The sequence below is a fragment of the Drosophila kikkawai genome, chromosome 3R, assembly GCF_030179895.1.
Source record: "Drosophila kikkawai strain 14028-0561.14 chromosome 3R, DkikHiC1v2, whole genome shotgun sequence".
NCBI lineage: Eukaryota > Metazoa > Arthropoda > Insecta > Diptera > Drosophilidae > Drosophila > Drosophila kikkawai.
The window spans coordinates 11422695-11438905 of NC_091731.1; the positions used below are offsets into that span (position 1 = coordinate 11422695).

Consider the following 16211-nt stretch of genomic DNA (forward strand, 5'->3'; position numbering starts at 1 on the left):
ATAAATACAAGATTTTTGACTCTTAAATATTGTTTAAAAAAATAAGTAGATAAGTCGAACAATATTTAGAAGCCAAATATCTTATATTTACACTATTAAAGAAACCCCGAATTTTTCTCGGTGCTAAGCTTTTCGATTGCCAAAAAGTTCATTCAATTCGGCAGTAAGCTTTGGTCCGTTAAGCAGATGGCTCATCGTCTGAGAGTTCTCCCCCCACACCCACTCGTCACTCCGTGCTCACGGCGAGCTTTCACTCAAAGCCGTCGACTCAGAACAGATAAATCACTCGCGCACACCACCGAGTGGAGCAGCGCAGGGCGAGCTTTTTATACTGTTGCTTTATCGTTTTGCCCGCGACTCTTGACGTTCTTTCGTGATTAGCATACAAATTTTGTACAATTAGTTCACCGCTCGCTGGGTGAGCGCGGTGCGGGCGGCAAGCGCTCAGGTTTCGCTACTCGCGCTCACTGCAAAAAGTAACTCACTCGAGAGCCAAAGGCATTGAGCAAAGCAAAGCGAAAAGAACAGAGCGCGAGTCGAGGGCAAATCAGTCGAACACGAACAATCGAATACGATAGTAAAGTAAATATTAGAACCGACGCGACTCGAAACGTACACTGAGACAAAAAGTACATGTGAATATCGCCAGATAATAACCCAACCGATCCGAACAACGTGTCGTATACTTGATGCAATTAGCATAAACGCCTTAATAAAACAATGACGCATTTGGCATAAGTGTAGAAAACTACTCTCCCTCTCCTTCTCAATCTGTATCTCTGTGCGTGAATTTAGAATTTGGAGAGATACATGTATTTATAAAGCATCCCAAAAAAGGTGTACGCACTTAACAGCGGAATCGAAATCGAAATTCAACAGGTGAGAGTGAGCACATGAGCAAGTAAAATGAGATAAAACTGGATCACAAGGAAGGGGGTGGTTTTATTTTCGGTTTCCATCCCCACAAATCACCGAAAATAAGAGGGAACGAGCGAAAGAAAGCCCTGTAGAATTGTGTGACCGCGTAACAATTTTTTCATTAGTCATGCCGCACGGCGATCTTTGTTGTTGTTGCTGCTGATATCAGCACAATGTTCTGCTCTCTCGAGTGATTCTCTCTGGCTCCCCCTCTGTCTCTCTAGCACACCGCCCTCTCCCTCTATCACTACCTAATGCCCGCTCAGCAAGTTTTTTTAATTCATTTTTTTTTTTGCCCGCCTGTTTGCTGTTTACTATTTTTAAACTGCTGAGTCATCCTTTTCGAAACAATAACGTTAAGCAAAAAAGAAAAAAAAAATAGAAAAAGCTCCAAGAGCATAGAGAGCATAGCGAATGAAAAGTTTGCCAGTTCTAAAATTCCAAAAGGGTTGATAGTAACCGATCATAACGTAATGTAAGTGGGTTACGTGTTTACGTGTCCGCATTTTTTAGTTCAGAAACAAAGACATTCCCAATTTTAAATCTTCACATCGTTTAATTCTTTTTATTTTTTTTGGCTCATCATGAAACGTGTCATACTGGCCTTAACTGTTATCTTTATGGTTACCGTTATGTCTCGCGTTCAATGTGCCGCTGATAACTCTCTCATATACGTAGTACCTACTGTACAGTATACAAAGTATAGCATTTTGTCAAGTCATCAATGTTTATGGTTTAAGCTTTGACCTTGTCGACAGCGGGCATAAATACGAGCGAGAGTAGAAATACACCAGCTTACTTACTTGCTTGCCTGAATTGATTTGACTAATTAACTGCAGGCGCGCATTAATAATAACTAATGCCAGATTGCACACGTTCAGATTGCGCATTTCTGGACACTCATCCTCGTCGTTGCTTCTCTGAGATAAGACAAACCTCCCCCCCCCCAGGTGGGTGGGCGTAGGTTGGACTATATCGTAAGATGTGGTAATGTGACCAGGTATTTGCGAAATAGCGATTAAACAGTTGAGCGAGAGAGAAGCACACGAGCTCTCATCGCGGTACTACCTTATCGCCCGATAAGATAAGTCCCTGCTGAAATATGGAAAATGACTGCACACTTTTTTCGCCTGAATTTGTCCGAAAGGCAGTCATAAATTTGTGCTGAATAATCGAAGCTGCAAAGCGAGTGATTCAAGACCACGATAAGCAGAGGCCAATCTCTAATAAATGCTGTCTACATGAACTGGGGCAGTCCTCAAAATAACAGAGAAGTTTCAGTTCTGTTTGAGTTTAGTCAATGGAAATTATTATTAAACATTACTGTGCCTCTTACAGAGTTACAATGTTAACACTGATTCACGAGTAAAAGGGAGAGCATTACTGAAAATATATTAAAAATTAGTTGAATCACCAGAGAAGCTTTCATGAAAGTAGCCCATATATGTATGAATATTAATTGTTGCAGTATTATTAATATTTAACATGTAATAGAAATTCCTGAGCTAGTAATAATCTACTAAAACTGTAGGAAAACATTTTAATAGTAAAGCAGTTGTGGGAATATCACAATTATTATTTAATCTACTTTTTCGGAATCTCTAAACTATAACGATTATAACAGGGCCAATAAAACATTATGTTAGGCATTTATTTTTAAAGTAGTTGGATTATACTTGTATAATGATTTTCTATTATTTATGTTTATTGTGAGGCAAAAAATAAAAACGCAACTTAACCTCCACACAACATCGATGAAAAATGTATAAATTTTGATATATAATCGATGTTATGGTGTGGTTTTATCGATATTGAGCTTTAACACCTGATCTTAAATATTGTCCTTTTAAAATGAGAAAAGTTATACTACAATTTGCTATTTCTATTGCAGGCTTCTGTCGCATGGTGGACAACAGCACCAGCAACAACTCCTCGGTTTTGGGTCTGCCCAGCAGCGGACATGTTAGCAACGGCTCTGGCAGCTCTGCTCAATTGGCGGCAGGAAATCCGCATGGCAATCAAGCCAACGGAGCGGCCGGCGGCGTGGGCCCAATGAGCGGCACCGGAGCAGCGGGCATGACCACCGATCTACTGGCCAGCGGTGGTGCAGGTGCGCAGGGCGGCACAGATCGCTTGGACGCCTCCAGTGACAGTGCTGTCAGTTCGATGGGTTCCGAGCGCGTGCCGTCCCTCTCCGACGGAGAGTGGGGCGAGGGCAGTGACTCGGCCCAGGACTATCACCAGGGCAAATACGGCGGCCCCTATGACTTTAGCTACAACAACAATTCGCGGCTGACCACCGCCACACGTCAGCCACCGGTGGCGCAGAAGAAGCACCAGTTATACGGCAAGCGGGATCCACATAAGCAAACACCGTCCGCTTTGCCGCCAACAGCTCCTCCGGCAACTGCTACTGCGGTCCAGTCGCAGAGCATCAAGTATGAATACGATGCCGGTTACTCCTCTTCGGGAATGGCCAGCGGCGGCATCAGCGAGCCAGGAGCCATGGGACCGGCTCTGTCCAAGGATTACAATCATCACCAGGCCTACGGCATGGGAGCCAGCGGTAGCGGCTTCTCCGGAGACTACACGATGAGACCCTCGCCGAGAACTTCGCAGGATCTAGTGCAGCTGAATCACACTTACTCGCTGCCTCAGGGCAGTGGCTCCCTGCCCAGACCCCAGGCGCGCGACAAGAAGACGGTGGTGGCCACAAAGACCGCAACGAAGGGAACGAATCCCGGCAGCTCCAACAGCAGTGCTGGCGGCGGCAGCAGCAGCAGCAGCAACACATTGGAGGACGAACACCTGACACGCGACGAGAAGCGCGCACGATCCCTGAACATACCAATTCCTGTGCAGGACATCATCAATCTGCCCATGGACGAGTTCAACGAGCGACTGTCCAAGTACGACCTCAGCGAGAACCAATTGTCGTTGATCCGCGACATTCGCCGGCGCGGAAAGAACAAGGTTGCCGCTCAGAACTGTCGCAAACGGAAGCTGGACCAGATCCTGACCCTCGAGGACGAGGTGAACGCTGTGGTCAAGCGCAAGGCGCAGTTGAATGCGGACCGCGATCATTTGGAAGGCGAGCGTAAGCGCATCTCGAACAAGTTTGCCCTGCTGCATCGCCATGTGTTCCAGGTGGGTAAAGCTCTACTGAGATTAGAGCTTGAAACACTCGCGAGAATTCAAACTGATTGTTTTTCTTTTTTACTTTGCAGTATCTCCGCGATCCCGAGGGAAATCCCTGTTCGCCCGCGGACTACAGTCTGCAGCAGGCCGCCGATGGATCTGTTTACCTGTTGCCCCGGGACAAGACCGAGGGCAATAGCACAGCAACGGCTGCCTCGAATGCTGTGTCGTCGGCCAGCGGCGTAAGCTTGAATGGCCACGTGCCGGCCCAGCCGTCCATGCATGGCCACCATGGGCAGCACGGAATGCAGGCGCAACACGTGGGCGGAGGCCTGCCGCAGCAGCAGCAGCAGTCAAGGCTGCCTCCGCACCTGCAGCAGCAACAGCAGCACCATCTTCAGTCGCAGCAGCAGCCGGGAGGACAGCAGCAGCAGCAGCATCGCAAGGAATGAAAGTATCTGTTGCGAATCGCCGCAACAAAGAGTTGGTTCACTAGCTTCCAGCGCGAGCAGCAGCATCGATCCGAGCAACAGCAGCAGCAGCAGCAGCAGTTCGACTACCGCTACGACTTGTTCAATAATAGTTACCTGTACTACTGAGCGGCGACTTGGTTAATTTTCCAAACTATCTGCTGCAAGATGTTGCTGGCAACATTCGTTGCACCTGCTGCTGCTTCCAGCCGTTTGGAGCTGCCTCATTCGTCGTATCATCCCAAGCCCCCATCAATGATTTACTTATTTAGTCAGCTTGATTGTTATTTATTTTTTAATTAATTAATTAGTTGGACTCGTCCAGAGTCTGCCATGCGAGTCGCATTCAGCCCTTACTTAATTTCAATTTACTAAAAACATTACTTGTGATAAATCCACTCTTCAACTATGAACCCTTTAAAGCAGACGAAAGCAGCGAACAGAAAAGAGAAACGATCTAATCAAAAATGTTTGAATTGAATTTGTAAATCAGTAAACAACTCACACTCACTCAACACTCCATTCACAATCAAAGCTCGCCCATTTCTTATCAATGCGTCGTCGAACAATATTTGATGGCGAGGCCGCTTACAAATCTATAATATTAGTCTGTAAAATATGAAATCACGGAGATACTTGTATAAAATAGTTAATAGGACACACACACACACAAATCAATTGTAAAGGTTGCAGAATATTGCTGGACAGTTCATGAATTACGCTCGTAAGACACCTAGCAGTAAGCCTAGCCTAGTACGCTATCATTTAGCGAGAGATCTACCATTAGGCATTTATCAAAATCCCATAAACAAAAAAGCAAACATAACACAAACTAGCGTAGCACATAGCGTCTGTAAATACATATATTAAAGTTAGATACCCACTAACCCCAAGCTCTAGGCTAGACAGCAACTAAGAGAGTGCTAACACACCTCAAGGAAACTAAAGAAAGAACTAAAAAAAATAAATATATAAAAACAAAAACTAACAAAAAAAAAAAAAAAAAAATGGAAAATACGGAAACAAGACTTAAACAAATTCGGTAAAAACTGTCCTTGCTAGGGCGGCCCTTTCACTGTCCTGGTAACGGATTAGACGATAAGCTATTAAGAGATATTAATATTTAATATTCTTAAACATGTCCTACAGCATAAAGAGTTTAACACTAGGCTAAGCTACAGCTATGCGAAATGATTATACATACTTATATACGATATCAACTTAAACGGATCCGCTACGAAAACGAAATAAAAATCTATTGTTAATATAGGCATATGTATTTTAATTGTTGTAATGAATTTCACGCCCTCTGAGAGTCGATTGTCGTCGCATTCGGAGCTCACTCGAGTGGGAAACGAAAGATAGGAAATTCAATAAGAGAAAGCGAAATTATTTGTTGTAAATGAAACTTAAACTAATTACCTATTGTACTATTGTATTGTACTACTTACGCCCTTGGACCTAAAATACATTATAAATCCCCTTCGCGAAAATCCCCGTAACATAAATTATGTGAGACGAGTGCTCGCAGTCCCTGGATTACTACTACTACTACTACTAGCTTGCAAGGATCACCGAGCACTTGTCGACCAAGCCCCTGTACTTGTATGTTGCTATATATATTTGTGTATGTTTCATATGAGAAATTTGTATGCTTTAAACGATGATAAACTTTTCCTCAGCTAAACAAAAAGAAAACGTCAAAATTAAAGAAAAACCACTAAAAAATAAAAATTATAAGTTGTTTTTTGGTTGGGGTGGTACGGAGTTTTTCAACTGATTTCCGGGTTATGTTTACTAACGCTTGAATGTCCAGATATAGCATATTTTAAATTGCATACTTCCAGGGTGTATAAGATATTGGAACTCTATTTAAATCAAGCATACTTTCTTATGTCATTCAAATAAAAAATAGCACAGCTGCTGCCTTCTGTGTGCCTGGTGCTTGAAACCCAGCAAAGATGAATTTGTAGTAAAAACATTGGAAGAAGTTTTGTTTTTGCCTACTTTGAGAACATCAATTTCTCCAAAAAATCACTGCAAAAATCAATCCATTTCGAGTAATAGTAGAACAGAAAGTTCAGTACACTAGTCTAAATAAAAACTTCATATAGGGTATTCTACTTTAAGTCTGAAACTAGTAACGCTGTGAAGGATTCATTTCCGACCCCATATATCATATATATTCTTGATCAGCATCAACAGGCAACACATTCTAGACATGTTTGGTAGAAAAAAATATTTTTGTAAATTTTTTCAAAATTCGATAAGGGGTTACATCATCAAAATGTTCAGAAATTGACAAAAATTTAGATTTCTTAAAATTTCAAATGTAGTATGCAAATTTGTTAACTAAGAAAAAACAAGCTTAGAAAAGTTTTCCGAATTAAATTTAAATCTTTTTTGACTTAGTTATGGCATTTTACCATATAAAAATATTTAAAAAATTGAGGAAAAATTATTATTTACATTTTAAACTCAATATGCTGGTTGTTAATTTTAATAAAAACTGATTTTCAGAATAGAAATTAATGCATTTTTGGCCAATTATTATCGATTTCAAACTCGGCCAAACAAAGCTCTTAACTATCACTATACAAAACTTTTTCACCGATCAATTTTCAGAAATATCAATTAAATGGCTATTGTCCCTTAACAACAAAACTAACATTTAAAAATTGAGTAATCTAACCGACTAATGGACCGGAACCCATTTTCCAGCGACCGTAAATAACGCAAATTAAAGGCACATTTGAGTTAGTTCTGGTTTCATCATTAGGTATATTCTTCGTCTTTCAATTTCACAATCTTTGTGCCGCTTATAAGTAAAATACATCAATCATACATTCACATACTCATACAATTTTATTGTCCACTCATTACTAGAATTGAAGCTCGTGTGTTTTTGAAACAGTTTTATTGATTATAAAATTCCATTATCTAGCTCGTTGGAGTAACAACTATTATCGGGTAAAAGGGAATTCACAATTCCGTGGCGTCCTTTCATTATTATTATTATTTTATCATATTCATATTCACATACATATCGATTCGGTGAGCTTTTACAAACATTTCTCTAGAGGTCTAAGCTTACGAGGAAGTTGCAGCATTTTGGTTTCTGTGTCTCTCACATCTTACATTGCGGTAATATCAATTTGTAACTTAGCTATATAGTAAATTCAATACGCGTAAAGCTAACAACTTGTGAATCATTCATTCATCGGCTTAGCCTAGTCATACAATAGTTACTGGGGGATAGTTTAGGGGGTGGGTAACAATCAGATTGCCTCCACTTCAGCATCAGGGGTTGTGGGAAGGAGGGGGGACTTTGACGGGTTTCACAGCTGCAGCAGCTCTATGGCTATGACAGATGAGCTCCATGGAATCTCGCTTAGCTTAGTTTGAGTTAGAATTGTAGTGGGAGCGCCTATGCTTAACTAGAATACAACATCAGTTAACTGACGACGGCCAGGGCAGCGGACAGAGCACCGACTCCTTGCGCCTCTCAATTAATAATATCAACAAATGGAATCGATGGGCAGCTGGTCCTGCTTGATGCTCAGCCGACGGGGATTCGACTGCTTCTGGCGGCCACCGCCGCCGCCTCCGTTGCCAGCGCCGGAGACAATGGTAATCCCGCCTCCGGGTCCGCTGGCAGCACTTCCGCCTCCTCCGGTCAGCGTGCTGAGGCTGTTGTTGTTGCTGTAGTTGCTGCTGTTTATGGAATTACCGGAGTTGGTCTTCTCGTTAATACTGGACAGGTTGGGGATGCTGGGCGCTGTCGTCGTGATGGTCAGTCCGCCCATGGTGAACGAGGCGCCGTGCTTGTTGTTGTTCAGCGGCTCCAGCTCGCTGGCCAGCACGCCGTTGGGAATGGAATGGGAGCGTATCTGCAGGCGGCCCGAGTCCAGCGACTCGTCGCTGGCCGGATCCAGGTGATCAACCGACGCGGCTGAGGCGATCCGCTGGAACATGCTCGCCGAGAGCGTGCGGTCCGCAAAGGGAGCGTTGACTCCCAGGCCGGGACAGCTCTTGGCGCTCTTCGTGTACTCCGACTTGAGTTCGTCCAGTTGCTTGGCACTGCACAGCGGAGTGTCCACGTCGTAGGTGTTGTTAAAGAGCGTGTAGTCCACCTCGTATTCGCCGGTCTCCTTGCGGAAGGACACTACGTTCACAAAGCGGTGGCCCCACAGCACCTCCGAGGGCAGATAGCTGCTCCTGGCCTGCGTGGTCATGCCTGTGGACTCGATGACGCCCTCTGAAATAGGAATCCAATTAGTTTACATCACCAGGAGCCTGCGATTATCTTAACTTACCCAGCATAACCACCACTTCGAAGCGCTCCTTCAGCATATCCGAGGCGGAGAGCATGTACAGCGGACTGTTTCGATCGATCTTGTGCACTATCGTCGTCGGCCAGATGAACATCAGCCGATCCTCGCCCCCGTCGGCGCCCACGTGCAGCTCCTGCTGGTAAAACGGCAGCACCTCGCCCTCCTTCGTCACCTTCTTGCGGATGATCTGGGCCCGCACATGAGCTTCGATGATGTGCGACTTGCGCATGTCTCCCACGCGGAACATTAGACATGGAACTCCATCCCGGTGGCAGATCACAGCGTTCCTTGAGAAGAGCAGCGTCTGGGCGCGCTTCTTGGGACGCGACAGCTTGGCAAACACAATGCCCACCATAAAGGCCTGGATGAAGACACCCGTGATGCACTGGATGCACATGGTGAAGATCGCCTCTGGACACTCCTCCGTCACGTAGCGATTGCCGTAGCCTATCGTCGTCTGCGTTTCCACGGAATACAGGAAGGCGGTCATCATGCTTTTCACCTGCGTCACGCACACAGTATGCGTCTCATTGGCCACCAATTCGGGTGACTTATTCTCCCGGATGATGTAGTCTAGATCATTGTGCGCATAGGCGATGATCCACCAAATAAACCCGAAGAAGGCCCACGAAATGACGAAGCTGGCGGCGAAAACGAGCAGCGTCCAGCGCCACTGAGCATCCACCAGGGTCGTAAAGATGTCCTGGAATACAAAGTAGATGAAAGTCAGGATTGTATTTTGTAAATTAATAACAAATATATAATTTGAAAATCCTTATTTCTAAAATCTTTGATTACAACACGACAAGGTCTCATGCTTAAGGAACAGGACTCGCTTGCCAGAAGGACAAATCAATTTACATAATTGCAGTCAATGTATCGCGGCAAGAGTTACGCAAACGGAAGAGCGCGAAAGGAGACCTAAATATAAATACGTATCAAAGGCAAGTGGGCCGCCGACCGACCAGATATAGATACATGCATATACATAGATATATAGCCACGCACTGCCACGCCCCGAGAGGCCGCCGAAACACTCACCTGCAGATATCGACGCCGCCTCTTGGCCACATTGCCCTGCACGACGTTGCACTCGCCATGCTTGAAGACCACACGTTTTCGGACACGCCGCGAGCTGAAGCGTGTCTGCCGGTACCTGAAAGGGAACAAGACGCGGAGATTGACATATTAATACACATGGCACGCAAATAGATTCGATTTCTTGGCTTGATTGGGGATTTCGCTTTCAGCTGCAGTGCGGAAAGCTCCTGTTGTCTATTAGGGATTGGATTTACACAACACGTTCGTAATACCTAATTTTGTGTACTTATTTTCTGTTTGCATTTCTGATAAACGGCACATCCTATGTTTGTAATGATTTTTGTGGGCACGTGGGGAAAATTTTGTTATCAGAAGTCCTACTGCAAGGCAACAAAATCTTTTGTTATATTCAAACCCACAGCTCGTTGATTATTTGTTATATATGCAAGTGTATAGTTTCTGAAATTAATTCTGAATACATTATACTGACATCTGTCCACTTATAGATTTCGTATTTGGTTATCTCTGTTAAGGTATACTTCCTTATAACTTATTTTAAGTCTATCCTATTTTTCTTTTTATACGCAACAGACCTTTGCTGCATGCAAATATACGCCCACATTTTTAGCTCATGTACTAAAAACCAAACAACCAAGGAGGGAAAAGTGCAATATGATATCTATTTGCAGTGCAGTTTCTTGAACCATGAATGCCTTGACTCTGGAACAGACTCCTTAAAACAACAGGAAGGAGAACTGAGGCCAACCACAATGCACACAACACACATGCATATGTCTCAGCCGATTATGACCGGCCTTTGTCCCGAGTGATAAAGGATGGCCAACAACAGGAAGTCACAAGACAGTAGCCACTGACGTTTGTCTGAGGCATTCCGGCCGATAATACAAATACATAGTTATCGATATTGCCGGTATATCTGATCAATTTACCAAATCATTGCTTGGAGCGTAACGCTCGAGAGGCACACTACGAACACTAGACCGATAAAGAACAGCATGGAGAGAGCACTTGGCTGGCTGGGGACTATCAATCGGCGATACTACGAGCACCGGGGATCCGCATTCACCGCGATCACTGGAAACTTTGGCGGGGACTATCAATGGTGTGAGACTAGACCATTAAGAGCTAGGTTATTAGCGGCTCAGGGTTCGGATTAGCACTGAGGAGACAATCGGACGTCTTCGGAAGCTCCGCTCTGGATCAGCAGTAACTGTATTATGGTTAATCGCTAACTGTAAACAGCCCTGGAGCGAAGAGAACAACAACAGCTGAGCTGCCTCTTGCAGTCAGCTTTCGTTTCACTTTGCCTCGCATTTAAATGTTCATTTATATTTTGATTTCATTTCATTTACTTTACACGCTTTATCAGCTCGCCTCGCTTTGTGCACTGAAATTCTGCTAGAATGTGCAAAAGTCCCCCCCTCACATACACTGGGGAACTGAGCTTTACGCGTTCAGCTCCAAGTTGGAGCTTGAGTCGAATTCTCCCGAGTGGGAGAGGTGCCGATAAGGAGGTACTAATGGCATAGCGGAATCAGAAAGCAATAGGATTGCTTGGAACAAATGGATTTGAAATGGCAATTCGGAAGGCATCAATCACTCTCATTAGGCAAGGTCTCTTGAAAATGTAGCAAAAAGTATGAAAATTGAATAAATTAAGAAGATAATGTTGCAAGAAAGTTTGAACAAACAAAAGAGTTTTAGCTGTTGTTATTGATTTCCAAGTTGATAACAAATCTCATTTAATCAGCCGAAAAAGCAATATCAATTTTGTATAATCTAAAGGTGACTTTCAATGGAAAAGTTTTTAAATATAAAATAATACAATTTCTCTTAGGTTTCACAAATATCTCTTCTTATCAATATTCTGGAGAAGTAACTTGAAAATTAACTAATAAGAAATTTAATTAATATAATTCCTAAAAGTTGAGCTAACAAAAGCAGAGGCAATTAAGTCTTATGCTTTGACGCCATTCAGTGATTCCCTGAACTATTATGAATATTTATTGAAAGACCCAACGTAGCAACTAATAAAAGTTCTTTCTATAATATTAATTATCGTATGTACATATATGTATTGTACTTCAGAACTCCCTAGATAAGACAACAGATTTTATCAATTAGCAATTCTGTTCGCTTATAACTTTTGGCCAAAAGAGAATCAAAATATTGGTATCTTGAGAAAGGCACTTGATGAATCATCGCACCTTATATGGAGGCATACATTCACAATGTACCCAGTACAAGCTCATTAATAAATAAATCATAACGTTAAAATACATGTGTGAGAGAATTTCTCAGAACACTGATATCTCCCCAGACGCAACTCAATAAAAATTCGTAGAAATCACCGGAGTGCCATTTTAGAGTTCATTAGTTTAAATCTGATGTTTGGCTCATGCAAATAAACCGGCTCACCACAAAGTGCCCGATTGTTATTGTTATTGTTTTGTTTATAAACGTTTTTATTTTGTTGGTTTGCCAAATGCAATATTGTGACTGTTGGGGGAAAAACCGGTCGCTGTCTCTGGGGAGAAGTTAAACAAGTTCAATGGAACGAGCGACACATACTCCTCTGCGAGTATACGAAGCAATGCGTCAACTCCCAAACGAACCACATTATATCAGCTGATGTTTTAGATTTTTCGCAGATAGGGAAGCGAGCTAGAGAATGCTGAGCTAAAAATACCCGTAATATTCAGAGGTTATCTAACAACCGGAGGCCAGATAAGGCGCTCCTTGGGTTATGGCCTACAATTAAAGCTTAGCCTGTGCGCTAATCGCGGTGGCAGTTGGAGCAAAAAGTCAAAACAAAACTAACCTTCGACAAGGCGAACTCGCCGGAGGTGCAAGGCTGGAGGTGCTCCCCCTGCAATGGCTATTGGCTGTGCACTTCAAATGCCTGGCTAATGGCCAACGAATTGTTTTGCCAATGCAATTGGGCCATCTGTTATTGCCCGTGTCGATATTCCGGAGGTGCAAATAAGTTGACCATGGTCATGATCATAGTCCGTACGGATCCCACTCAGCCAGTTGACGTCACGGATCTTCGTTGGATCTCTTTTATGGCCCAAGGAAAATTCATTGCAAAAGCTTTCCCCGGGAAGTACTTTACGGTATATGTATGTATTTTACGAATATATATACTACAATACATTATAGACAACGTGCTGCAATTGCTGTCCATAAATCAAAGTGAGAATTGTGAACAGAATAAAGCCAGACAGTCAGTCAGTCAGTTTTACAGCACGTTTCGTAATTGTTAGGCGCCGACACAGTACATGCATTTCAACTAATACCGGAAGGCTTCCCTCCCGCTGACTCAATATTTTTCCATTATAATCCCTTTAATTCTGTGCGTTGTGATAACTTAAATAAATATTGTTGCTTTTGAGTAGCCCTTGTGAAACGCAGTGTACCTGCATATTTCCTCATTTATTTTGCTTTTGCTTTGCCAAAATAAAAATGGCAAAAGTGAAAAGTGCAATTATGAAGCTGAATATATCCGCCATAAGTTGTCGAAAGGCCACTTGGCCACTCACCGAAACCGTGAACAGTTCGGGCCAAAAACAAAAGATTGCGGGAGAACAAAACATCCTTTCATGGGCCTTATGTAAACTTTGATCCGAAAGCTTTATATATATAGAACGGATCTGGTATACCAATGAATATGTTTCAACAGAGGTGGCTATATCGGCACAGAGCTAATGGAAATGACTTTTCAGGCAAATATTTATGCCGCATTCGATTAAACATTATAAGTCTAAATGCGCAGATGCATATATGTACAGGGTACATATAGACATTAGCTATACTATATGTATGTACACTTGTGCACATGTTTTATGTATTCTGCGATCGGGGCGAGTTCAGCTGTTTAAATAGCCTTCAAGGGTGACTAGCTGGCTGCAAACAGTTATGAAACGTCGTCAAGTTATGGAAAACAGATCTTTAGACTGCAGAAAACGATGCATACAGAACCGGAATCGTGACTAGATTGGCAAAGATATAAAGAGAGAAAATGCCAGCAGGAGCACTTAATATATTCCTTGATTCAAGATATTGTTGAAGGTACTAATTGTATCTTTAAGCTACACCTCCAGGAAATGCACAGGCTCCATCAATTAACTGTACTTTTGAGTTCCTGAGATATTTACATACTTTTCAGAGACAGTTCTACCCTTAATTGATCTCTGATCATTCACCTATCAGTAAGAGATATCACATTAACATTTCACAGGCATTTAGGTTCCACTTGTAAAAGATCAGTTAATCAATAAATCGTCTCTCCAATTTCACGCACACTTTGCGTGGCCACGCATTAAGGCATTTAACCGATCGCTGATCGATGATCGATCTCCCCTCTGGCCGGGATTTACCTGAGTAGCTCCTCGCGCCACGACTGCTCGCTGGAATGGGTGGCTCTGTAGACGATCATGGACAGCCGGCTAAAACTGCGCCGCAGCTCAGACATCGTGGGGCCGTTGATCGATGGTCCTACGGATCGAAGCGATGGGCACTGGGATCACAAGAGAGGTATCAGGGAGAATACTGTTGGTTGCGATCGGAGCTCTGCACTGAAGTGTGCTTTTATTATTGATCTGTTGTGTTTTTTTTTTTTCGCCCGTTTGGCTAAACAAAAAAGAGTACGAAAACGTTTTCTCTTGTGCGCTAGTTTGTCATTGTTATAAAAATAAAGCACAGGCAGTGTTTCATCAGGAGGCGACGACGGGCCGAGCAGCCCAATAAATCACCCAAGCGAGATCTCAGCATTTCGAGGGAGTGGGAGTGGGAGTGGGAGTTCTGCTGCTAACTTTCAAATCGAGCCACTTTTCACTATGCCGGATGCCCGGTTAATTAACTTGTAAAGCGCGTAGAATGTCACGCCTTTTGTTCTAGTTATTTTTTTTTTTTTTTGTTTTTCTCGAATTCTTTTTTATTGTCGGTTGTGTGAACTGCGCGATCGAACAACTTTGTGCCAACTGTCGGCAAGCAAATTGAAATTCGCCCTCGTCGCTGCAAACAAAACTCGGCGTTCAGTGTGTTCGCTGGTGTTGATATTAGTCCCGCCTCCCCCGATCCTCGCGTCGATATCTGTTGTGTAGAATTGAATGCTACACAATAATTTGTTGTTGTGCTGCCGCCTCATTTACTCATTTCACCTAATTACACATGAATGTATGCATGTATGTGGCCATAAACGAGCGGCATGCCAGTTCCTATTTATCAGATACCAACGTGGCTATCTGTTCGCCGTTTGCCTCATTAACGCTGTTTGCCCGCGATTGACACATGTCGCACCTGATGATGATGGCCCCTGAAAAATGCTCTAATAGGGAATTGTCTCTGGAATTCTGGAGGTGATCTCCGCTCTCCTATTGATCACATATTTGAGGACAGGGTCTATAGGTTGTTCTGCGTCAATGATACGTATGGAAATGTTTTTCTTAGAACGTATCCCCACGGTTAGCCATTTAATTTCGAAACGCAGATAGCGACAGACCGCCAGTGCCAGATATATGGTATATATTCTTGTATTCTATCTGACATATCCCCCCTGAACCGGTTCGGGCTGCCTCGCACTTTGCTCGTTCAAAAATAGACAGAATTTCCCGCATGGGAAATACCCAATAGCGATCGTTCAAAAGTTGAATGAACCAATTTGGGGTTATAGCCATTCGCTCTCCAAGGAGTCAATGGAGTTCCATTTACCATTCATTATAGTCAAAAATGGCGCCTCACTGAGCTCCTGCTCCCATATCTCGAGTGGCCACTGAAATCTATGCACCCCAATACCAAAAAAGATTGCTGGCCATAAACCTCGGCAAGGGAAGTACCTCTCAGAACCGTCTGAGCCAATAATGCCCATGAGTAATTTCTTACACGGAAAGTTTGCCAACTATGAGGGTTCAAAACAACTGCTACGGGTTATCAGGCAAAATCCTGTGACGTCAAGGCTGTGACGCACCTGTCCAGGTAATCGCCGCATTTGTAGTCAAGTGTTGATATCGGTGTAAAGATATAAAGTCTTATGAATAGGCCCGGTCTTATACAGCGGCGATAAGTCCATAACTATGACTAAACTGTTGACCGTCCGAGGAAAGCGTGGTTATTTTTGGCAGCAGGCCAAGTCAGCAAGAGATTCCATGAAGCTAAGAGAAGATTATAAAAGGCCAAGTGACTTGGCTTCCGTGTGATGCGCGTTGAGATAGGCCGAACCTTGGAGAGCTTTCAAAGGTTCACCGACTTTACTAACAGAAGCAGTATTATGTTCATAAATACTACCTAC

The 16211-nt window shown here is 43.3% G+C and overlaps 2 protein-coding genes across 13 annotated transcripts in view; one reads left to right on the forward strand and one right to left on the reverse strand.

Annotated features, from left to right (window-relative positions):
• The window catches only part of cnc (NFE2 like bZIP transcription factor cap-n-collar), a 43867-nt gene extending 38072 nt beyond the window's left edge, over nt 1-5795 (forward strand). For 4 of the 5 annotated variants that reach the window (XM_017161984.3, XM_070287354.1, XM_017161983.3 and 1 more), the window contains 2 exons: nt 2810-4065; nt 4146-5795. In XM_017161984.3, the coding sequence (XP_017017473.1) occupies nt 2810-4065; nt 4146-4508 (1619 nt within the window). In that variant the 3' untranslated portion in view covers nt 4509-5795. Of the gene's footprint in view, nt 1-542; nt 880-2809; nt 4066-4145 lie in introns of those variants that run through there. The other variant, XM_017161987.3, reaches the window with a different exon arrangement.
• A 1488-nt stretch (nt 5796-7283) lies between these two features.
• The window catches only part of Irk1 (Inwardly rectifying potassium channel 1), a 30163-nt gene continuing 21235 nt past the window's right edge, over nt 7284-16211 (reverse strand). For 6 of the 8 annotated variants that reach the window (XM_070287126.1, XM_017162049.3, XM_017162050.2 and 3 more), the window contains 3 exons: nt 9902-10016; nt 8843-9563; nt 7284-8784 (listed from right to left, as the gene is read on the reverse strand). In XM_070287126.1, coding sequence (XP_070143227.1) covers nt 8045-8784; nt 8843-9563; nt 9902-10016 — 1576 coding nt within the window. In that variant the 3' untranslated portion in view covers nt 7284-8044. Of the gene's footprint in view, nt 8785-8842; nt 9564-9901; nt 10017-10851; nt 11285-14301; nt 14942-16211 lie in introns of those variants that run through there. The other 2 variants (XM_017162052.3, XM_017162053.3) reach the window with 2 other exon arrangements.